This window comes from Spinacia oleracea, chromosome 6 (assembly GCF_020520425.1).
Source record: "Spinacia oleracea cultivar Varoflay chromosome 6, BTI_SOV_V1, whole genome shotgun sequence".
NCBI classification, from domain to species: domain Eukaryota; kingdom Viridiplantae; phylum Streptophyta; class Magnoliopsida; order Caryophyllales; family Amaranthaceae; genus Spinacia; species Spinacia oleracea.
The window spans coordinates 44,931,193-44,956,537 of NC_079492.1; the positions used below are offsets into that span (position 1 = coordinate 44,931,193).

At 38.8% G+C, this 25,345-nt stretch overlaps 1 protein-coding gene and 1 long non-coding RNA gene across 2 annotated transcripts; one reads left to right on the forward strand and one right to left on the reverse strand.

Moving 5' to 3' along the window:
• Positions 1 to 8,001: 8,001 nt before the first annotated feature.
• LOC130462795 (uncharacterized) lies at positions 8,002 to 9,756 on the forward strand. The gene is made up of 2 exons (XR_008923591.1): positions 8,002 to 8,861; positions 9,193 to 9,756. It is a non-coding gene; the product is annotated as an uncharacterized lncRNA (long non-coding RNA).
• A 3,762-nt stretch (positions 9,757 to 13,518) lies between these two features.
• Positions 13,519 to 25,144, reverse strand: LOC130463250 (uncharacterized). The gene is made up of 2 exons (XM_056832327.1): positions 24,945 to 25,144; positions 13,519 to 14,542 (listed from the first exon to the last, which is right to left on the reverse strand). Exons 1-2 carry the CDS (start codon positions 24,999 to 25,001, stop codon positions 13,952 to 13,954), a joined length of 648 nt encoding a protein of 215 aa, XP_056688305.1. The 5' UTR covers positions 25,002 to 25,144; the 3' UTR covers positions 13,519 to 13,951.
• Positions 25,145 to 25,345: the final 201 nt, after the last annotated feature.

The window sequence follows — 25,345 nt, forward strand, 5'->3', positions numbered from 1 at the left end:
GTTCGGCCGGACCTGAAGAGAATCAGGAACTATGTTTTTGGAGGTTCGTCCGAACTTTTTGGTAAGTTCGGCCGAACCTGACCTTGGTTCGGCCGAACCCTTTGAAGGTTCGGACGAACTCTGCGGGTAATCTGTTTTCTTCTCCGCACGGTACAATCGACGTGGCCTTTTCTTGTCCCTTAGATTGGTTTGATGTCTAACACTATAAATACCAAATGTAATGAGATTTTCAGAATTAAAAGAGTGAAACGCAAATGAGGTTGAAACCCTAGATCTAAGAATTCTCTCTTCTTCACCTTTGAGAATTCCTCTTTGTAATCCTTTCTCCATTGAAGAGTAATACAAGCTCCAAACCCTCCCCCATGGTGGATGTAGCTCATTGAAGAGTGAACCACCTTAAATCTTTGTGTGTGTTTTTAATTTCTTTAATTATTTCTTCTCATTATTCAAACATCAAATTGTCATACAAATCAACATTCAAGCCTAAAAGGCCCTTCATTTATAACAATTGGTATCAAGAGCTAAGGTTGTGTTTGGGTTGTTTGTTTGATTTCTTGGGGAGTATTGAATACTCATGTCGACAATGAAGTTGGATATTGAGAAGTTTGATAGGTCAAATAACTGTGGCCTTTGGCAATTGAAAATGAAAGCTATTTTGATACAAAATGGTGTGCACAAGGCTCTTGAAGGGAAGGATAAGAAACCCACTACCATTACGGAAGAGAAGTGGGAGGAGATTGATTTGAAGGCTTTGTCGGCTATACAACTTTGCCTCTCGAATGAAGTATTGAGGGAAGTTGCCAAGGAGGAAACCGCGAATGATCTATGGTCGAAGTTGGAGGCTCTTTATATGGCTAAAAGTGTCACCAATCGTCTACTACTCAAGAGTAGACTCTATGATCTTTGGCTTGAGGAAGGTAATTCTCTTAAGTCTCATTTAGATGAGTTCTTTTCGATTGTTATAGATCTTCAAAATATTGATGTTGTTTTAGATGATGAGGATCTTGCAATTTACTTGTTATGTTCATTACCACCATCCTATAAACATTTTCGTGAAACTATCTTGTATGGTAGAGATGATTTGAGTATTGATGATGTTAGAGATGCTTTGACCCAAAGGGACTTAATTGATAATCAATTAATTCCTAAATCATCAAATAATTCCAATGATGGCTTGTTTGTGAGGGGTAGAAATCATGAGAAGACTTCTACTAGTAGTGGTGGTAACAGGGGAAAGAATAGGGGTCGGTGGTCAAAGAAATCAAATCCTAACCGTAACAAGTCTTGCAATTATTGTCACATTAGAGGCCACATTAAGTCGGAATGTTGGAAGTGGCAAAAGAAACAATCGGGAGGTGATGGTAAGTCCGGAAAGGGAAAAGAACCTCATGCTACCGTCGAGGCTAGCTATGTAGATGCCGATAGTGATAGTGGTGCATTGGTTGCCACTCATGGAAGAATCAAGGGTAAGGATGAATGGATTTTGGATTCGGGTTGCTCGTTTCATATGACCCCCAACAAGGATCTCTTTAGCTCCTATGAGGAGTATAATGGAGGTAATGTCACCATGGAAAACAATGCAACCTGCAAGGTGATTGGAATTGGGACGGTAGCCATCAAAATGTTTGATGGTATTGTGAGAACCTTAATTAAAGTTCGTCATGTTCCGGAGCTAAAGAAGAATTTGATCTCTCTTGGCACTCTTGACACTAACGGTTGTAAGTGCATAGCGGAAGGTGGAGTAATGAAGGTTGTGAAAGGTGCTCTTATGTTGAAGAAGGGTGCCAAAGTGGGTAGCTTGTACTCATTCCAAGGATCCACCATGGTAGGCTCGGCAAATGTTTCCACGGGTACTATGAGTGATAGTGAAACCAAATTATGGCATTTGAGACTTGGCCATATGGGGGAGCATGGTATGTCGGAGCTTAGCAAGCTAGGTTGTTTTGGAAGCTTGAAGCTTGGAAGCCTTGGCTTTTGTGAGCATTGTGTGTTTGGTAAACACAAGAGGGTTAGCTTCAAACCCGCGGTACACAACACCAAAGGGATACTTGAATACATCCATTCGGATTTATGGGGTCCCTCTAGAGTTCCTTCAATTGGAGGTTGTAATTATTTGCTCACTATAATTGATAACTTCTCTAGGAAGGTTTGGGTGTTCTTTAAAAAGCATAAAGATGATGTCTTTGATGTGTTCCTTGATTGGAAGACCATGATTGAAAAGAAGACCGAGAAAAAGATCAAAACCTTGAGGACCGATAATGGTCTAGAGTTTGTAGAGAAGAAGTTCTTGAAGTATTGTCTCAAGCATGTCATTGTGCGGCATCGAACTTGTGCTGGAAGACCTCAACAAAATGGGGTTGCGGAGCGAATGAATAGAACTCTCTTAGAGAGGGCTAGATGTATGCTCTCACAAGCAAGTTTGGGGAAATCTTTTTGGGCGGAAGCCGTTGCAACGGCTTGTTACTTGGTGAATCGCTCTCCTCATTCGGCTCTTGACTTCAAGTCACCTCTTGAGGAGCTTTCTATTTGCAATGATGTAGGTTCACACCATGATACCGAGGAGGAGGTGGAGCTAGATGAGCATTCACATGATGATGGTCCCTCATCAAGGAGACCTCGTGAAGCAACACCACAAGCTCAAAAGAAATCCATTGCCGAAGAAAGAGCAAAGAGACCAATCAAGCCTCCAAGTAGATACATTGAGGAGTGTGATTATGTCCAATATGCTCATTCCGTTGCAAGTCAAGTGGAGACCGATAATGATGATCCTTGTTCATTCAAGGAAGCAATGTCTCTAAATGATGCCGGCAAGTGGTTGATGGCCATGGAGCAAGAAATGGAGTCCTTGCACAAGAACAATACTTGGAGCTTATGCATTGCACCGAAAGAAAAAAGAATTGTTGGGTGCAAGTGGGTGTACAAGAAGAAGGAAGGTACACCGGAATCGGGTGGTCCCGTCTACAAGGCAAGAGTTGTTGCAAGAGGTTTCACACAAATTGAAGGTGTTGACTTTCATGAAGTATTTTCTCCGGTTGTGAAACACTCATCCATAAGGGTGTTGCTTGCCTTGGTAGCTATGGAAGACTTGGAGCTACACCAACTTGATGTGAAGACCGCATTCCTCCATGGGGATTTGGAGGAGGAGATCTACATGAAGCAACCGGAAGGTTTTGAGGAGAAAGGGAAGGAAAATCATGTGTGTCATCTTTTAAAGTCCTTGTATGGCTTGAAGCAATCTCCAAGGCAATGGTATAAACGTTTTGATTCGTTCATGTTGGCACATGATTTCACAAGGAGCTCTTATGATAGTTGTGTCTATTACAAAGAACTTGTGAGTGGTTCCTTCATCTACTTGCTCTTATATGTAGATGATATGTTGGTGGCTTGCAAGAATATGATTGAGATTCACAACTTGAAAAAGTTGTTGGCAAGTGAGTTTGATATGAAAGATCTTGGTGAAGCCAAAAAGATTCTTGGTATGGAGATTATTCGTGATAGGAATGCGGGTGTTTTGTATCTTAGTCAAAAGAGATACATTGAGAAGGTGCTTGAGCGCTTCTCCATGGTGCATGCAAAACCGGTTTCCACTCCATTGAGTTCTCACTTTAAGCTCTCAAAGGAGCTTAGTCCTCAATCCAAGGAAGAAGAAAATTCCATGACTCACATTCCATACACTAGTGCGGTTGGAAGTGTGATGTATGCCATCGTGTGTTCAAGACCGGATATAGCGCATGCGGTGAGTATGGTTAGTCGGTATATGTCAAGACCGGGAAAGGTCCATTGGGAAGCCGCGAAGTGGTTGTTGAGGTACTTGAAGGGTACCTCAAACGTTTGCCTTGAGTTTGGTAGAAATGCAAACGGGCTTGAGGGCTTTTGTGATTCGAATTATGGAGGTGATTTGGATGACCGGAAATCTACTTCCGGCTATGTCTTTACTTTGGGTGGTACGGCCGTGAGTTGGCAATCAACGCTACAAGATGTTGTAGCTCTTTCAACTACGGAGGCCGAGTTTATGGCCATTACCGAAGCATTCAAAGAAGCAAAGTGGCTCAAGGGTCTAGTGGGAGAGTTTAGTCCATGTTCAAGCTTAGTGTCCGTGTTTTGTGATAGTCAAAATGCCATACATTTGGCTAAGAATCAAAACACATTCTACAAGAGAACCAAGCACATTGACATCAAGTACAACTTCGTTCGAGATGTGATAGCTAAGAAAGAATTTCTCTTGAAGAAGATTGGTATCGAGAAGAATCCCGCCGACATGTTGACAAAGCCTTTGCCGACAACTAAGTTCACTTTGTGTGTGGACTTAGTTGGTCTTTCTCCATGGTCGATGTAAGCCCATAAGGGCTTGTTGGGAGTGTGTTTGGAGTATAGTTTGGTATTACATTATGAGGAAGTGTGGAGGACTCAAGTCAAGGTGGAGAATTGTTATGTGTGCCTCGAATCTTCCTTGAAGGATGTTAGGGTGTTATAGTGAAAGGTCTGAATTCAAATGGACATATCTCATGATCTACACATTAGATTGAGTTGAATCAAGTTGGAGGTGAAATCTTGGCTCAATAACTTTCCAACGCCTGGTCATAAGCTCATTTTGGATGAGAAATGAGGGAGTTATGACTGTTTTACGAGAAGCTGTCATGCAGCATGGGAAGTTCGGCCGAACCTGCTGGAGGTTCGGCCGAACCTGCTGGAAGTTCGGCCGAACTATTAGGTGGTTCGGCCGAACCTGAAGTCAGTAGCTGTGATTTTAGAGGTTCGCCCGAACTTTGGGTAAGTTCGGCCGAACTCTTAGAATGTTCGGCCGAACCTGAAGAGAATCAGGAACTATGTTTTTGGAGGTTCGTCCGAACTTTTTGGATAAGTTCGGCCGAACCTGACCTTGGTTCGGCCGAACCCTTTGAAGGTTCGACCGAAATCTGCGGGTAATCTGTTTTCTTCTCCGCACGGTACAATCGACGTGGCCTTTTCTTGTCCCTTAGATTGGTTTGATGTCTAACACTATAAATACCAAATGTAATGAGATTTTCAGAATTAAGAGAGAGAAACACAAGTGAGGTTGAAACCCTAGATCTAAGAATTCTCTCTTCTTCACCTTTGAGAATTTCTCTTTGTAATCCTTTCTCCATTGAAGAGTAATACAAACTCCAAACCCTCCCCCATGGTGGATGTAGCTCATTGAAGAGTGAACCACCTTAAATCTTTGTGTGTGTTTTTAATTTCTTTAATTATTTCTTTTCATTATTCAAACATCAAATTGTCATACAAATCAACATTCAAGCCTAAAAGGTCCTTCATTTATAACAGTTAGTCTTAACAAAATTTTAAATCGAGTCTTGAAAACTAAGACTCAACATGTGAGTTAAATAAATAAATAAAATTAAGATATACTTTATGTTATATTATATGAGATGTTTTAAATGAGCTTGAGGGGGTGAATAGCTAAATTTGGATGAGTCTGAAGAAGTCTTAGTAAAATTTAATTTATTAAATATTAATGGAAAGCTGACATGACATATTAGAAAAGTCTTAAGATAAGAACCCCTTAATATTGCTCTTAAGCTATGTTTGGCAAAAATAATTGAAATAGAGCTAAAAATGGAAATGTTGTAGTAGAAACTAATAAGGTACTGAAACTAATAAATTACTCCCTCTGTCCCTTAATACTCGCACTGTTTTGACTTTTTACACTATTCACATAATTCACTTTGATCTTATTTTATTTCTAATATATGAACCCTCTATAATAACTTGCTAAAATAGGTAATATGCTACAATATTTTTTAATCTTCTTGTTAATTATATAAAGAAAAAATGTTTAATTTGTTAGGTTGGTTTTCATATTACCTATTGTAGCAAGTCATTTATGAGGGGAGCCCTTTAAAAGAAGACAGGTCTAAAAGGTTGTGTTATTCTTAGTCAAACGGAAAGTCATCCCTTTTTAAGCAGATCGCTTAAAGGTTGTATTTTTAGAATCAATTTTTCCTATAATATATTGTTTGCTTCATCTTAATATATATTTTTAAAATATTAATAGTTTTTATAAGTTTTATAATATGTAGTTAAAGATATTGGTGGTCAAAGTTGTGCTTTAACAAGCGTGTCTAGTTAAAACGGTGCAAGTATTATGGGACAGAGTGAGTACCTGATTAGATCAGTTGTTTGGTAGAATTAATGATTTAACCAGCTGAAATTTATAAAATAATTGTTTTAAATAAAAAATTAATGGCAAAATACATAAAATTTTAAGGACCTTAAATTGAGATGTTACTTTGATTAACGTCTCAATTCAAGTCAATTTCAAGACCTCATATTGTATTTAAGGTGCTCGACAAACCGCTCAAATTTAAGGTGAATTAAAATTTTAGCACCTTATCATTTAAGACGTCTGAAACGACATGCAAACAAAGCCTTTCCTCTATTCCTTAAAACGATTTTTGTTTGATGGAAAACACGTGTATTAAGAAATTGCATGTATCTTATCACTTAAAATAGAAACATGAAACATTTTTAGAAACGCCGATTAGAAAAACAGAAAACGTTTTATCGGAGGAAAAAATCCTTCAAAGAAAGCTCTAGTTGTATGGGCTTAGTTATGTCTTCCAAGGGTACACTTACGGCTTACCTTCCATGATCGACTAATATTTTGAATATTAGTCTTATATGTGATGTATAATTGTATAGTACTTGACCTTTGACATTTTTTTTGATCACCAAGTTAGAGAGATTTACAACAAGCACGTGATGCGTGCAAATATATATATTAAAAAAGTATGTTATGTAGAAAAAAATATTCGAAAGTTTTTCTATAGAAAAAATAGACGTCATATAATTAGGGATTGAATTTATATAAAACACACTTGTTTAAATGAATTTTGAAAAATAAATAAATTACATTATGATTTATTTGTGACAATATTGAAACGTGTCATAATAAAGTATTGGACAAGAAAAAATAAATCATGTGATTAATAAGGAGTATATTTTTTTTGCTGCGTTTAAGTATATGATTGTAAATTTCCTTTTTTGTTTTGACTTTTAATTTGTTGATGTGATTAAATCTGATTGACTGAATTTTTTATGCCTATATTTTATTTTACAATGAACATTTTTTTTGACGACGGGATTTTACAATATAATTTTTAAGCATTATTAAATTTGGTTGGTTGATTTCTTTTTATGCCCTTTTATTTTATTGGTACAAGGGAGCTTTAGACTATTCTATAAGGGTACGCCTAAGGTTGTCAGGATCGGAATCCTACCTTGGATGTATGAAAGGGGTAGGATCGGATCACTAGAATTGGATCATAGGAACGTAGCTTAGGATCCTACTAAATAATAAAAATAATGTCTATATTATTCAAATGCAATGTAAAATGTAGTCAAGTAATTTTAATAATAAATACTTGTGTAGATTCAAGTGAAATTAATAAGATATGCGCAAGGTTTTGAAATTAAGATTTTAGTTATAATCAACTTCAAGTCTTAATTGATAAAATTATATGGATTTTTTTAATTTTTTTTAGTAAAAATGAGACTTCATTTTTTATAACTAGTTTATTGGTAGAAGTATAATATTTATAATGATATGTGATTATGAACTATTTTGTAATACATTTTTTATTAATTTATTATCTTGAAATATTGTACGTAGGATCTGATCGTATTAAGATCCTACCACTCAATTTTTTTTATCATGGAAGGATCATAAGATCCTACACACATTAAGATTCTACATAAGATATGGATCGGCCGGTGCCGTGTTTTTTTGATCATATAGTCGTAGAATCATAAGATCCGAATCGATAGTTTAACAACCATGAGTACACCAAAATTTCATTTACGATAATGATATCAGGAGTTCCCTTATAGAATAGATATGAGATAGAAGTCTATATGACTTATGGAACCTACGAAGTGTAAAATATCTAGTTTGTAAAATAAATAGAATTGTATGAGCACGAATAATATAAGACAATCAAATAATATTCCTCACATATCTATACCTAGTATTTAAAAAAGAAAACCAGAAATGACAAGTGTCACCCTCCTCTTCCTCCTTTAAAAAATTAAAAATCTATAGCTTTTACACATGTCACGCTGAATTTTTCGTGAGCAAAACAAATGACCATCTGCTTACCGTCTCCCAATTGATTTGTTGTGCAATAACCTTTAAATTCAATGCTTAATTTCCCCCCTTTCATATTCTACCGTTCAATGAAAATGGGGAGCCTTCAAGTTTAATACCTTGCTCAATTTAATTTAATGCTTAATTCACCCCTTTCATATTCTATTAACCGTCTTCAACCATTCAATTATAGATTTATAGCCTTTTAATTTAATGCTTAATGAAAGAGATGAAATAGAATGGTGTGAGTATAATAAGTTGTTTTTTTAAACTAAATATATAAATAGCCCTTTCAGAGATGAAATAGAAATAGTATGAGTATGAGTATAATAAGTTATCTTCTAATTGTATCTTCTTTACATTAATCTTGGTTGCTATTATCTTGATACTCTTTTGTTTTCATGGAATTGATCCGAATATATTGATGCGGCATTTTGGTTTGAAAATCTGAAACTGCATCCTCTACTATTAATCTTGTGAGTATTATCTATTATTTGGATTTTGCATTTGATATTACTGAAATTTCAAGACTTAGAGTTTGATTGAATTTTGCATTTTTGCGATGAATCCCAAATATTGAAGGTTTCTCTCATTGTTTTATAATTATTTGCATCCTTTGCTTCATTAGTTGTTCATTGTAACAGTGAAGAGTTTCATGTTCTTGGATTAACAGTCTGAAGACATATATCTCCCACCTGTTAAGCAGCCAAATGCGATCTTCCCTAAGCTAGCTTGAGTAAGCTATTTAATTAATTTAATCTTTTCACAAAATGTATGATTGTGAAGTAACTGTACTTTTGCGATGTCATATTATAATTAGGTAAAGTGATGCTTTAGATGTCATCGTCAATTTTCCAGTCATATCAAAGTTTGAAGTATGATTATATAACTTTTCATTGTTGTTGGCCGATGTGTTGTTAGTGTTCTTTGTATTTAAATAGTATGAAGTAATCATTAATATTATCTAAATGTATATTACAAAAACCGTCAAAATTTGCTGATGGTAAATACTGATTATATATGTAAACAAAGAGCTGAATAAGCGTCTTCTCTTTATTCTTATGCAGTTGCAAAATGCAATCTATTAGTGTGTCTTGTAGCATTCTCATGCTAGGCATTTGACAATCGAAGTGGAAAGTTAAAGAGAATATATATAGCCATACAAGATGTCAAAGATAAATTTGATAAATTTGGGAGGGGAGAAGAGATATTGCCACACCCGTATTGTACAACATCAGTAGTTCTTATGATAATGGGAAATGAGGATCATTTCACCCATCTTTAGAATTTTGGTGTGGTAATTTCCATGTTCCGCGGAAGGTCGACAATGATTTGATTGATATGCGGCACGAATCTCCGTCGTATGAGGTGGTTTTCAATCGGTTGTGGCGACGACTACCGGAATGGTTCATAAGCGTGATGTTGCTATTCTTCATGAACTTTGGTTTTATTGATGTTTTAAATTATTTTGTTTTTCAAAGCTTTGTGAACCAATTGATCAACCGATTTCTAAACAGGTTATACATAGAAAAGAATTTGAAAAATAAGGAAATTATTGTATTATGATGTTACCGAATTTATGGATTTTACTGAGTATGCTGGAATTATATGAATTCTCTACTATGGCATCACTTTTATTTGAATCCCTACTTGTGCTAACCTACCATGTGATAGTATATTTCTCTATACTCTGTATTACTCAGCAATGTCTACTGAGTATATGCAATTTTTCGAACAGGTTGTTGATAATATGAGTCATATGAATAGCGCGTAGTCATGCACATGTTGTACGTAATTTCCATGCCCTAAGCACAGCCCGTGCATGGCACGGGCCACAAGACTAGTTATAACTTTAACAGTGGGTACGTAATATATGAGAGAGATAATGGGAAAGTGTAATAAATATGGGAAAATGAGTAAGAATCGTAAGATGGTAAAAGAAAATTGTAAAAAAGAAAACACCTATTTTGAAAAGTGGGTACATAAAAAAAAAAAAAAAAAATGGAGGGAGAATTAGTCGTATTTGTTTCACTAAGCTAAATGTGTCACAAGACAGTGCATTACTGTAGCACATATACTCCCTCCGTCCCGGCCTTAATACTCGCACTGCTTTTCTTTTCGGGCCGTCCCCTAATATTTGCACCGCTTTTATAAATGGAAATTTTTTACCAATACTATATTATTTCTTACACTTAGGGTGCGTTCTGTTCACCTTAAAAAAGTAAGTTTCAGTTCCAATAAGTTCAGATAAGTTCAGATAAGTTAAGATAAGTTTCAATAAGTTCCAATAAATTTCAATAAGTTCCAAGAAGTTCCGATAAGCTCAGATAAGTTCAGATAAGTTCCAATAAGATTCAATAATAACAATAACAATAATAATAATAATAATAGTAATAATAATAATAATAATAATAATAAATGATAATAATATTTAATAATAAATAAAAATAATAATAAATAAATAAATAATAATAAAAATAATTATTAAATAATTAAATAATTAAATAATTATTTTTATATTATTATTATTCTTCTTCTTCTTAGTATTATTATTATTATTATTATTATTATTATTATTAGTGATATATTACTATTATGATTATAAATAACCCGACACGATATTAACCCGAACTGATAAGAACACAAATTCGGAGAAAATTGACCCATTACATTCAAACCCGATTTACCCGATCTGACATGAAGATGATCAATATGATTCTCAAATCCGTTTCAACCCAACCCCTTTTCAACTCGTTCCCGTTTAAACCCGTACCCGTTAATACCCGAAACCGTTTGAACCCGTTCTCGTTTAATTCAGGATCTGTTACAACCCGAACCCGTTTCAACTCATACACATTAAATCCTAAACCCGTTAAAATCCGAACCTGTTTCAACCCGTACCCATTAAAACCCGAACACGTTAACATCCGAACCCGTTTCAACCCGTACCCGTAAAAATCTGAAAACATTTTTTTATATATATATTATTAACTAATTGTTATATATATTATTATTATTTATTATTTTTATTATTATTATTATTATTATTATTATTATTATTATTTATTATTATTATTTTTTAATAAATTTTTTATTGTTATTAATAATAATCATTATTATTATTTTTATTTTTATTTATTTTTATTATTTTATTTATTATTATTATTATTATTATAATAATTATTATTATTTTAATTTATTAATTTAATTATTATTATTATTATTATTATTATAGGAAAACACCAAAACGTTACAAGCTTAACAAGCTACAAAGATCAAGTGAACTACAGGAAGTTGGAGGGGAGCCGAGATACAATCTGGGCCCCCACTCCTCTAGCTATGGCGAACCCGATCCTGCTGAAAATGTGGGCAGTTGCCCGTGCCCCAATGTCTTGAGCCCTGGAGTACGACTGGACCCGCTTCAGCAACGAAACGGCCCCTTTCTCTAATTCCTCAAAAGAAGAGAAGGAAAAAGGAAAGAAACCGTAACCCAAAGCCCTACATCGTGCCGCATACTTATCCTGCTTCCGCTGCGCTGCAACCGCCACAACCCGACCCGGAACGAAGTCTGACAACCCAGATTGCGTCATAGGGGAAGACCCAGTCAAGTCAACACATACATCTAGACCGCCATCCCATGAATAAAGCAATATATCTGCAGGACGAAGAGCTCCATCACTCTCACTAGTCAGCCCAACATCAACCTCCTTGCAAGCAGAAATCCCCGACCGATAACAAATATCCAAAAGGGTATCAAACAACATTATGTCGATGTTTAATACCCACAATCCCAGCACAAGACACGGCATGATCCCCATAAATGTCCCCATCGAAAACCCGAGAGCATACAGAACACGGCGTCGAATCAGAGAACAACGGGATACCCAACCGATAGCAAAGAACCGAACGATAAGTCTTACCGTTCATAGTCTGGCCTAAACCCGAGATGGGGACTGCCCGCAACCAAGCTGAGGAGTGATCCCCCTGCTGTGATTTCCATAGGGCAACATGACGTGAAGATAAGGAGTAGGCGGATTCCGCATCAGCAGTAACTTTCGTGAAATATATGTCTGCCAATTTCTTCATGAGTGTGGGGGCAGCGATCTCACTAGGGCTACTCATAAGGTCGGTCTCCACGGTCCTATTGAAAAGACCAAGAGCATCATCAAAGGCTGGCCCCAGACTGTCAACACCTGAAAGCCGAAGAAGCGAATCCTGCAAACCAGAAGACTGCAAACGGGATGCAAGAAAAGCATAATGCCGAACATCACCAGCTGAATAAACACACAATCCTCCATAAGAATAAGGCAAGGTGGCAAGACGCCATTGCCAGTCACCAAACCCAGGACCCGAAGCAGTCACGATACGCTCTAAAGAAGCCCGAAGAGCCACATCAAAAAATAATTGGGCCGCTTCAAAGAGATGAGGCGGACATGTGCGCATAGCAAAGTAGAGTTTAGAAACTTCAGTACACGCACGAAGAAGCAACAACTCACACTGGGGATCATTAAGCTTAGCTACAGCATCCATCAACACAACAGTCTTTGACACACGTTGCGAAACCAACTCCTTACAAAAAGAGGAATCCGTACTGACTGGACCACCAAGCACCTTAACACCAAGCGCAGGACGAGCAATATCCGTAGGAAAGACACCCGCTAGAAGACTGCGTGGGTCTTCCGAAGGCCAGAAAACCTCTGTCTTCTCAACATTAACATGGAGACCTAAATGAGGACCCTCCTCCAAAATCAACTCCAAGACCTTTCCAACCACCAAAATGTCACCAACGATAGTGCCATCGTCCAAGTACCAAGCCTGAAGAGAAAGATCAAAAGAGTCTCTGATTCGACACCCTAGAGGATGTAGAACCATAGAAAAAAGCAAAGGGCCAAGAGGATCCCCTTGCTGCACACCTTGACAAGACCACAGCGTATGCTCCCCATAATATAGCCGCTCTGGAGAAGAGTAGCAGAATTCAACCCAACGCGAAAGAGCAGGACAATGAAGCCGAACCTCACGCAACAAAGCCGATCGATCAACTAAATTGAACGCATTCTGAAAATCCACCAATAACATAGAGAGGCCAACATCGGCCCCACGAACCTCAAGCAAACGATTGACAGCATGGAGAATGGCCTCACCACCTGCTGGAACCCCAACCCCAAACTGAAGCCCTCCTAAGTAGTGTCCTAAACGCGGACCAATCAAAGCAACCCCGACCTTAGAAACAAGGCGCCTCCAAATAGTGCCCACAGCAATAGGGCGAATACCACCACTAGGCTTAACAAGTGGCGTAAGAGGAACACTAGCAATATATCCTCCAAGCTCAGCAGGACACTTTCCAGCAAGAAAGAGATTAATTACCTGAGTGATAGCATCGACCAACTCATCAGAAACAGCTACAGCAGCACCACCCAAGCAATCCAAAAGATGTTGAGCACGCAAGCCATCTCTACCACACGAAGTACCACGCGGAAAGCCCCTAATCTGCTCCAACACAACAGCGGAGGAAGCAGTAAGGTGATGATCAACAGGGATATCCGGTAAGTTAGGGACCGGAACGGAAGGGTGCTTTGCTTGCAAATCTGCAAGAGTAGCATCATTGTAAGGGGCAAGACCTGAGGACGAAAGAACTCTAACGGCAGCAGTGTAGTGACCGTCAGAAATCTTTCTCTTGCATTGCTTAATATTACGCTCCGCCAAATCATGGTACTCGTCAACATCCAATAGAGGGGGAGACACGCTAGCCAATGTGTCTATGACAAGTTGCTCAGAACCACCAGGCACACTCCAAGAACGAATAGCAGAGGTGATACCCTCTTCCTGTCATCGACGCCTAACACCGGAGGAACACTCACGATTACTTCGCGGAGAAAAAGTCTTGAGGACACAAAGAGGTAACACGAGCAACTGAACCCAACAAGCGATGTCATCTGGTCTGCAAATCACCTTATCAAGCGCCCCTTTTAGAACTCGTGAAAAACCCAAACGACATTTGGGAGGGATGGATTTCACAAAACGCAACCGCTTAGACCATAAAGTGTCTAGAAGAGCAACATCAAAGGAAAAATGATGTTCTCGAGGCCCATCAGAAGTAGACAGCTCGGAAGTAGGAGCTTGCGGTTTTTGAATACCGTAGAGAATAAAACGAATAATTCCATCCCCAGAATCGGGTGGGTCCACAAAAACAGTACTAGAACCACTGCCATGACGACACCTAGTACGATGAGTATGTGTCTTGAAACAATCCCCACACAGCCAAATTCCCAAACGACGAAAGTTCACCTCAGCCGAAGTAAAAACCTCCAAATTGGTAGTAAGGAAATGACGTGTTACATCCCGCACACCAGAGAAACAATGACGATCACGTACGTGAGTGAGCAGTGAACTCCTCACCAAACCACACCCACCCCCATCCTGGTGTTAGGTTATGATACATATGACATTTACATAAATCATGCGGAAACAACCATTAACCCAGGAATCATATTATTTACACATAATCATATAGCATAATTAGATGCATACTCTTTGTTGCGTGCCCTCCCTAGCTGCGCCCGAACCGAACAAGAACAAGTCTTTTAGGACTCCAAATGTCGTCCCTCCGTAAATAGTCCACAGCACGTCCGGATCCGCCTTAAGATTGACCAACTAGAATCGCCCTTAAGGTACTAGAAAATTCGGCACTTTTATGAGCAAGATGTGTTTTAATTTTCTCTCAAAAAACTCACTTTTGAATACTTTGAAACTTGTGTATAAATTATGACCCCTAGGCCTTTATTTATAGAGTTATGGAAAAGGAATCGTAATCCTAGTAGGATGCGAATTAATTGGAATTAGAATCCTACATGAATTCTATTTAATTAATTTATCCAATTAGGAATAGACATTTAATCATACACTGACTCTTGCAGATTCAGGAATCACGCATGAGCACAAACTCACACACACACGGCAGCCACAAGGACTGCCCATGCGTGCGAGCTGCAGCCCACGCAGCAAGGCCCACGCATCCGTGGCCTTGGCGCGCGCTGGGCTTGTGGCGTGCGTGCTTGCTGGGCGACGGCCTGGCTTCGTGCTGGGCCTTCGTCCGGCAGGCCTCGTCCGATGCTAATTCGTACGATACGCTTCCGATTAAATTTCCATTTCCGGAATCTATTTCCGATACGAACAATATTTAATATTTCCGATTCCGGAATTAATTTCCGTTTCGAACAAATATTTAATATTTCCGTTTCCGGAATTATTTTCCGATTCCGGCAATATTTCCGATTCTGACAATATTTCCGTTTCCGGCAATATTTCCGATTCTGGTAATATTTCCATTTCCAATAATATTTTCCGATACGTACCATGTTTCCGTTTCCGGCAACATCTACGACTTGGATAATATTCATATTTCCGATACGATCCATATTTCCGTTTCCGGCAATATCATCGTTTCCGGAGTATTCATTTCTTGCCTGTGACGATCTTAGCTCCCACTGAAACCAAGATCCGTCGGTTCCGAATATTCATAGATGGAGTATTTAATGCCATTAAATACTTGATCCGTTTACGTACTATTTGTGTGACCCTACGGGTTCAGTCAAGAGTAAGCTGTGGATTAATATCATTAATTCCACTTGAACTGAAGCGGCCTCTAGCTAGGCATTCAGCTCACTTGATCTCACTGAATTATTAACTTGTTAATTAATACTGAACCGCATTTATTAGACTTAACATAGAATGCATACTTGGACCAAGGGCATTATTTCCTTCAGTCTCCCACTTGTCCTTAGGGACAAGTGTGCATTTCCTAATTCCTTTGTCGCTCGATGCTTGCTCTTGAACATAAGGTAAGAGTTGTCATCCTTATTATGTCCAGAGGTGTTCCTCGGTTTCAGAGTTCAACTGATCAAATAAACAGATAATCATAGCCTATGATTCATCCGAGCACGGCCATGCATTTCACAGTTTCTAGCTCTCCGAGTGGCCTTGTACAACTTTTAAGCATCTCATCCCGATTTATGGGAGGACAATCCCAATCTTGCGATCTTGAGATTAGACTTCGTTTGATAGGTGATTACCTGAGCGTTGCCTTTATAGCCTCCTTTTACGGTGCGACGGTTGGTCAACGTCAAAGCAACCAGTTCTCAAACAAGTAATCTCAAATCACTCAGGTATTGAGGATTTAGTGTCTAATAATTTAATGAAATTTACTTATGACAGACTTTCATCTCTTACAGTAAAGTTTCATAGGTCTTGTCCGATACTAGTCTTCCCAAAGTAAGTATCTATGCAAATGATTATGACATTGCCATGTCCACATAGTTCAAGAAACAGAACTACTAGTCATCTTGCATTCTAATCGTCTAACGTTTTCTATGCGTCCAATTTTATAGAAAACTCCGATTAGGGACCATTTTCAACCTTTGACATTCAAGTTCACTTGATAGACATTTCTTAGTCACAGGACTGGTCCTGACAGTCTATCTTGAATATATCGTCAAGTTGAAGGGACTCATCATTTAATAAACCACGAATTAAATGGAAAAATGAATTCCTTTCATTTATTGTGAATGATTAACCAATAATGTTTTACAAAGATTTAAACTCTAAAACTTTAAAACATTAAACAGAGACATCAAAGCCATTCTCCAATATGCTTGATTCCCATAGCTGCAGTGTGCGAGTTGTGCTTCGCTTGCGGCAGAGGTTTAGTTAATGGATCTGATATGTTGTCATCAGTTCCAATTTTGCTTATCTCGACTTCTTTTCTTTCAACGAACTCTCGTAGAAGGTGAAATCTACGAAGTACATGCTTGACTCTCTGGTGGTGTCTAGGCTCTTTTGCCTGTGCAATAGCTCCGTTATTATCACAATACAGGGCTATTGGTCCTTTAATGGAGGGGACTACACCAAGTTCTCCTATGAACTTCCTTAGCCATATAGCTTCCTTTGCTGCTTCATGTGCAGCAATGTACTCCGCTTCAGTTGTAGAGTCCGCAATGGTGCTTTGCTTAGCACTTTTCCAGCTTACTGCTCCTCCGTTGAGGCAGAAGACAAACCCAGACTGTGATCTGAAATCATCTTTGTCGGTTTGGAAACTTGCGTCCGTATAGCCTTTAACAATTAATTCATCATCTCCACCATAGACCAGGAAGTCATCTTTGTGCCTTTTCAGGTACTTCAGAATGTTCTTGGCAGCAGTCCAATGCGCCTCTCCTGGGTCTGACTGGTATCTGCTCGTAGCACTGAGTGCGTACGCAACATCCGGGCGTGTACATATCATAGCATACATTATTGAACCAATCAACGATGCATATGGAATCCCACTCATTCGTCTACGCTCATCAAGTGTTTTTGAGCACTGAGTCTTGCTTAGAGTCATTCCATGAGACATGGGTAGGTAGCCTCGCTTGGAGTCTGCCATCTTGAACCTATCAAGCACCTTATTGATATAAGTGCTTTGACTAAGTCCAATCATCTTTTTAGATCTATCTCTGTAAATCTTGATGCCCAATATGTACTGTGCTTCTCCTAGATCCTTCATCGAAAAACATTTCCCAAGCCAAATCTTGACAGAGTTCAACATAGGAATGTCATTTCCGATAAGCAATATGTCGTCGACATATAATACTAGGAAAGCAATTTTGCTCCCACTGACCTTCTTGTATACACAAGATTCGTCCGCGTTCTTGATGAAACCAAAGTCACTGACTGCTTCATCAAAACGTATATTCCAGCTCCTGGATGCCTGCTTCAATCCGTAGATTGACTTCTTTAGCTTGCATACCTTTTTAGCATTCTTTGGATCCTCAAAACCTTCAGGCTGTGTCATAAACACAGTTTCTGTTAAAACGCCGTTTAAGAAAGCAGTTTTGACATCCATCTGCCATATTTCGTAATCGTAATATGCAGCGATTGCTAACATTATTCGAATAGACTTTAGCATTGCAACTGGTGAAAAGGTTTCATCGTAATCCACACCGTGGACTTGCCTGTAACCTTTTGCAACCAATCTAGCTTTGAAAACTTCAAGTTTCCCATCCTTGTCCTTTTTCAGTTTGAAAACCCATTTGCTTCCAATGGCTTGGTAGCCATCTGGCAAATCGACCAAATCCCATACTTGGTTTTCAGACATGGAGTCTAATTCAGATTGCATGGCTTCTTGCCATTGCTTGGAGCTAGGGCTCGTCATAGCTTGCTTGTAAGTCGCAGGTTCATCACTTTCAAGTAATAGAACGTCATAGCTCTCGTTCGTCAAAATACCTAAGTACCTTTCCGGTTGAGATCTATATCTTTGCGATCTACGCGGGGTAACATTTCTAGATTGACCATGATTCTCACCAGATTCTTCTAAAGATCTCTGAGTTTCATCTTGAATGTCATCTTGAGCATTCTCTAGAGTTTGTTGTTCGACTCGAATTTCTTCGAGGTCTACTTTTCTCCCACTTGTCATTTTGGAAATGTGATCCTTCTCCAAAAAGACACCATCTCGAGCAACAAACACTTTGTTCTCAGATGTATTGTAGAAGTAATACCCCTTTGTTTCCTTTGGATAGCCCACAAGGATACATTTGTCAGATTTTGGATGAAGTTTGTCTGAAATTAATCGTTTGACGTATACTTCACATCCCCAAATCTTAAGAAAAGACACATTTGGAGGCTTTCCAAACCATAATTCGTATGGAGTCTTTTCGACAGCTTTAGACGGAGCTCTATTTATAGTGAGTGCAGCTGTATTTAGTGCATGTCCCCCAAATTCTAATGGAAGTTCGGCCTGACCCATCATTGACCTGACCATGTCTAGCAAGGTTCTGTTCCTCCGTTCTGACACACCGTTCCATTGTGGTGTTCCAGGAGGAGTCAATTCTGATAGAATTCCACATTCTTTCAGATGGTCATCAAATTCATAGCTCAGATATTCACCGCCTCTATCAGACCGCAGTGCCTTGATCTTCTTGCCTAATTGATTCTCTACTTCACTCTGAAATTCCTTGAATTTGTCAAAGGATTCAGACTTATGCTTCATTAGGTAGACATAACCATACCTACTGAAGTCATCAGTGAAAGTGATAAAGTAGCTGAAACCACCTCTAGCATTTGTACTCATTGGTCCACATACATCTGTATGGATTAAACCCAATAGTTCATTTGCTCTTTCTCCAACTTTAGAGAAAGGTTGCTTTGTCATTTTGCCAAGTAAACATGATTCGCATTTACCATAATCCTCTAAGTCAAATGGTTCTAGAATTCCTTCCCTTTGAAGTCTTTCTAAGCGTTTCAAGTTTATATGGCCTAATCGACAATGCCACAGATAGGTGAGATCTGAATCATCCTTTTTGGCCTTTTTGGTATTTATGTTATATACTTGTTTGTCGTGATCTAATAAATAAAGTCCATTGACTAATCTAGCAGATCCATAAAACATCTCTTTAAAATAAAACGAACAACTATTGTCTTTTATTATAAAGGAAAATCCCTTAGCATCTAAGCAAGAAACTGAAATGATGTTTTTAGTAAGACTTGGAACATGGAAACATTCTTCCAGTTCCAAAACTAGCCCGGAGGGCAACGACAAATAGTAAGTTCCTACAGCTAATGCAGCAATCCGTGCTCCATTTCCCACTCGTAGGTCGACTTCTCCCTTGCTTAACTTTCTACTTCTTCTTAGTCCCTGTGGATTGGAACATAAGTGTGAGCCACAACCTGTATCTAATACCCAAGAAGTTGAATTAGCAAGTATACAGTCTATAACGAAAATACCTGAAGATGGAACGACTGTTCCGTTCTTCTGATCTTCCTTTAGCTTTGGACATTCTCTTTTGTAATGGCCTATTCCATCACAATAAAGACAGCTTGATGTGGACTTGTCCTGCTTTGATTTAGCATTGCCCTTGGACTTTCCACCTTTCTTGAATGGTCTCTTTCTAGCCTTGAGTAAATCTTTGGCTTCACAGTCCAGTACTATTTCAGCCTTTCTGACAAGGTGAATAAATTCTGCAACTGTTTCTTCTCTTGGTTCACTTAGGTATTGTTGCTTGAAGCGACCAAACCCACTGTGTAGTGAATTGAGCAAGACAGAGACTGCCATCCTTTCGCTTATTGGTGTTCCTAGTAGACTTAGGCGATCAAAATATGAACACATAAGATCCACATGGAACCTCAGTGGGACGCCTACCCTCTGTTTAGTGCGAAGGAGCTGAACATGTGTTTCTTGGACCTCCATCCTATAACACCTGTTGGGAGAACTAACCTTTAGCCCAGACATTGATTCAATCAACTCATGGACGTTCAGGTCCCTGTCCTCCGTACTTCCACGACAGATATCCCTCAGATTCTTGATGAGCGTAAAAGGTTCATAGGCTACAAACCTTCTAGCCCAATCATCAGGGATATTGTTCAGCATGAGACTCATAACCTTTTTGAGATCCGCATCCCAGGCGTAAAATCTCTCAGGGGTCATGTCTCTGGCATAGTAGCTTGGCATGGGATGTGATAGTACATACTCAAGTCCATTGAGTTTGACTATTTCAACTAGCTTAGCTTCCCATTCAAGAAAATTTGTCAGGTTCAGCTTGACCATAAGCTCAGAACCCATGATGATGTTTTGATTGTTGTTTGCCATATTAAAACTACAATTGAAAAGAATAAACAAATAAATAACCATTCACAGTTTCTCTTAATAAACTTAAATTCTAGCATACATGCATAATTCAATGTTTATTAAGCATTTTATTCAAGTTATGTGTTCCGGCAGGTGTGAATAAAATGATTCCAAGATCCTAAAATCATTGAAGAACTAAGCACAGTTTGTCGACTTAATCCTAGAACATCTTAGGTAAGCAAAAGCCTTTTGCTAATAGTCTAGAAACTATTCTTGGTTGATAGGTACGTCTAAGAACTTATTAGGTAAACCTATCGAATTTGTCACGACATAAAAGGACTCCTTACTTATATCGTTGAGTTTCACCAAAACTAACATGTACTCACAATTATTTGTGTACCTTGCCCCTTTAGGACCAATAAGTAACACCTCGCTGAGCGAAAACTATTACTAGATTGATGTAAAGGATATCCAAGCAAGTGTATATTTTGGCATGGCACCTTTTAACTCAATTTTTAAGTTTGGAACTTAAGGCTCTTACTATGTTGGTTAGATTTTAAGTGAACTAAAATCCTTAATCATGCAACATAATCAAGCTTTTGATCTCATGCATTTTAAGACATATTTAAAGCAATAAATAACTTAAAACATGCATAAGATATTTGTGATCTAGTATGGCCCGACTTCATCTTGAAGCTTTGACTTCAAAGTCCGTCTTGAAAATCTCCGTGGGAGGCACCATTTTCTTCAAATAGGATAAGCTATAACTAATTACAACTATTTGATGGTTCGCAGACCATATTTGAATTGAAAAATAACTTTGGTACTTTAGACCAATTACATTCAAATTAATGGTACGCAGACCATATTTTCTATCCTATTTGGGCCATACTAGTCACTTCATAACCTGCAAAACAGTACATATACAATATATACCATTCACCCATTCATTATCATGAATGGCCCACATAGCTGGTTAGTAAAACACATTATGCATCACGTAAACATTTGCAGCAATTAATCAAGGTCACCAATAATCTACCAATTATTCAGTCCTTATTAATTCTAATCGAGTTGTTTTAACCTTAAGGATTTGTAGACCCAATCAAGAGTTTATGACTAAAAAGCGCTCCCACTCAAACCAATAAATTCATATGCTTTACTAATTTTAAACATAAAATTGTATTTCTAGTCTAACCGGAAACATACAAATTTAATTAAAATTTAAAGCTCATATAAATTTATGATTGAATCCAAAAATTTAATTTAATTTCAGTCGCATTTAAATTAATTCATGATTTTAATTTTAGTAAAATAATTAGAATAAATTCCATTTATTATAATTATAATATTCAAAATTAAAATCCAAGAAATTAATTCAAATTATTAATTTTAAAATTAATTAAAATTACGTGAACTGAAATTTTCAAATTAAACATTCAAAACGATCTAATCGTAACGCAAACACCCTACGCGTTGCACGCCCATGGGCCGTACGCACACAGCCATTGCTGGCCATGTGCGCGCAGCCCATGCGCTCGTCGCATAGCTGCTGCTGTCCTATCGCAAGCCTCCGCACAGCGCCCATCGCACGCGAGCTATCGCTCGCAGCGCGCGCGCGCGACATCGCTCGCTGGCGCGCGAGATCGCTCGCTGGGCGCGCAAGCTCGCTCGCTGCGCGCGCGAGCCATCGCTCGCTGGGGCGCGAGATCGCTCGCTGGCGCGCGAGATCGCTCGCTGCGCGCGCGCGAGCCATCGCTCGCTGGTGCGCGACATCGCTCGCTGGGCGGGCGACATCGCGCGCTGTGCGCGCGAGTGATGCTGTGCGCAGCGCTCGTGGCACGCGAGCTTGCGCTCGCTGCGCGCGAGGCTGCGCGCACTTGTGCGAGGCAGCGCGCGTTGTGGCGCAGCTCGCTTGCTGCCCACACGCGACTGCCTTGGCTCGCCCCTCGCCCATGCCCATACGTTCATTGCTCGTGGCACACGACACAAGGCAGGGCTGCTGCCTTGCGCTCGTGCACTACGCCCTTGCTCATTGCATTCGTGCCGCACGGGCGACGAGCTCCCTTGCTCGTCGTCGCATGCCCGCATTATACAACACCCCTTAAGGGTAACACGAAGCGTCCATTGCTTCGTGCGTGCAAGTTATTTGAACGAATCGCAAGAAAATTTAAAATTTATATTTAAAATTAATGACAAATTAATAAATATTATCAATTTCATAATTTTAGGGCGAAAAATCGAAAATTTATTATCCAATTGATTTCCGATTGTTATGGATTCAAGTCTAGGTCATAAAAATTTAAAATTTATCGTAAATTTACAATTTTTATGGTGGTTTTTAATCATAGGTTTCTAATTAAATTACAATTAATTATGAAAATCAAATTAATTCTAAATTATTCTAATTTTCAACAAATTAATCATAATTACAAATTAGATTGCATAATTAACAAGACTAGGCATTCAAACTTGTTAAACATATGCAGTAGGTCAATCAAAAATTCAAGATTTATCAACAGGAATCGCAAATATTTAATTTAACATCTTAAATTTACGAAATTTTGCATCCGAAAAACTAAAACCTTCGAAAAGTCATAGTTAGGCTTCGAATTTGAGAATTCTGGGTTCGGCAGAAAAATACTATTTTTGTCAAAATTTTTAGAATGCCTTTTACATGCGGAATTGACACAAAAATCACTCAATTCGGATGAGTAATGAAGAAACTGCCGAAAAACTGCGTACATATAATTAAATAAACGCAATTTGCAATTAATTAACAATTACGAAAATTAATCACCCCTTTTAATTCTTGCAAATTTGTAATATTTAACCATGTTCATGCAATTTAGATTATGAAAATAATAAGGGGCTCGTGATACCACTGTTAGGTTATGATACATATGACATTTACATAAATCATGCGGAAACAACCATTAACCCAGGAATCATATTATTTACACATAATCATATAGCATAATTAGATGCATACTCTTTGTTGCGTGCCCTCCCTAGCTGCGCCCGAACCGAACAAGAACAAGTCTTTTAGGACTCCAAATGTCGTCCCTCCGTAGATAGTCCACAGCACGTCCGGATCCGCCTTAAGATTGACCAACTAGAATCGCCCTTAAGGTACTAGAAAATTCGGCACTTTTATGAGCAAGATGTGTTTTAATTTTCTCTCAAAAAACTCACTTTTGAATACTTTGAAACTTGTGTATAAATTATGACCCCTAGGCCTTTATTTATAGAGTTATGGAAAAGGAATCGTAATCCTAGTAGGATGCGAATTAATTGGAATTAGAATCCTACATGAATTCTATTTAATTAATTTATCCAATTAGGAATAGACATTTAATCATACACTGACTCTTGCAGATTCAGGAATCACGCATGAGCACAAACTCACACACACACGGCAGCCACAAGGACTGCCCATGCGTGCGAGCTGCAGCCCACGCAGCAAGGCCCACGCATCCGTGGCCTTGGCGCGCGCTGGGCTTGTGGCGTGCGTGCTTGCTGGGCGACGGCCTGGCTTCGTGCTGGGCCTTCGTCCGGCAGGCCTCGTCCGATGCTAATTCGTACGATACGCTTCCGATTAAATTTCCATTTCCGGAATCTATTTCCGATACGAACAATATTTAATATTTCCGATTCCGGAATTAATTTCCGTTTCGAACAAATATTTAATATTTCCGTTTCCGGAATTATTTTCCGATTCCGGCAATATTTCCGATTCTGACAATATTTCCGTTTCCGGCAATATTTCCGATTCTGGTAATATTTCCATTTCCAATAATATTTTCCGATACGTACCATGTTTCCGTTTCCGGCAACATCTACGACTTGGATAATATTCATATTTCCGATACGATCCATATTTCCGTTTCCGGCAATATCATCGTTTCCGGAGTATTCATTTCTTGCCTGTGACGATCTTAGCTCCCACTGAAACCAAGATCCGTCGGTTCCGAATATTCATAGATGGAGTATTTAATGCCATTAAATACTTGATCCGTTTACGTACTATTTGTGTGACCCTACGGGTTCAGTCAAGAGTAAGCTGTGGATTAATATCATTAATTCCACTTGAACTGAAGCGGCCTCTAGCTAGGCATTCAGCTCACTTGATCTCACTGAATTATTAACTTGTTAATTAATACTGAACCGCATTTATTAGACTTAACATAGAATGCATACTTGGACCAAGGGCATTATTTCCTTCACCTGGCACCCGCTAAGACCCACAAAAGGGCAATGAAACTTCTCCACGGAAGCCGCCATATCAAAGCACTTCAACAGAAAACAACACCAACACACCACAACCACCCTAAACACCACCGAAAGCCCAGAATTGCCTCCCAAAACACCACGAACAATGCCGGAGATTCCTACGCCACAAATCAGCAACAACAAGAGCAACAACCTGATTGAATAGCAATAGCAATAGCAAAGCAACAACAAGACTCACGTCCACCACCGAAACACCACCTGATTGTTACCGCACAACCTGTCAAAGACTCACAACCTGATTGTTAACGCACGCGAAACACCACAGCACAACACCGCCCTAATAACAGCCCTACCAAACGAACACAACCTGGTTGAATGACGCTGCACCTGACCGG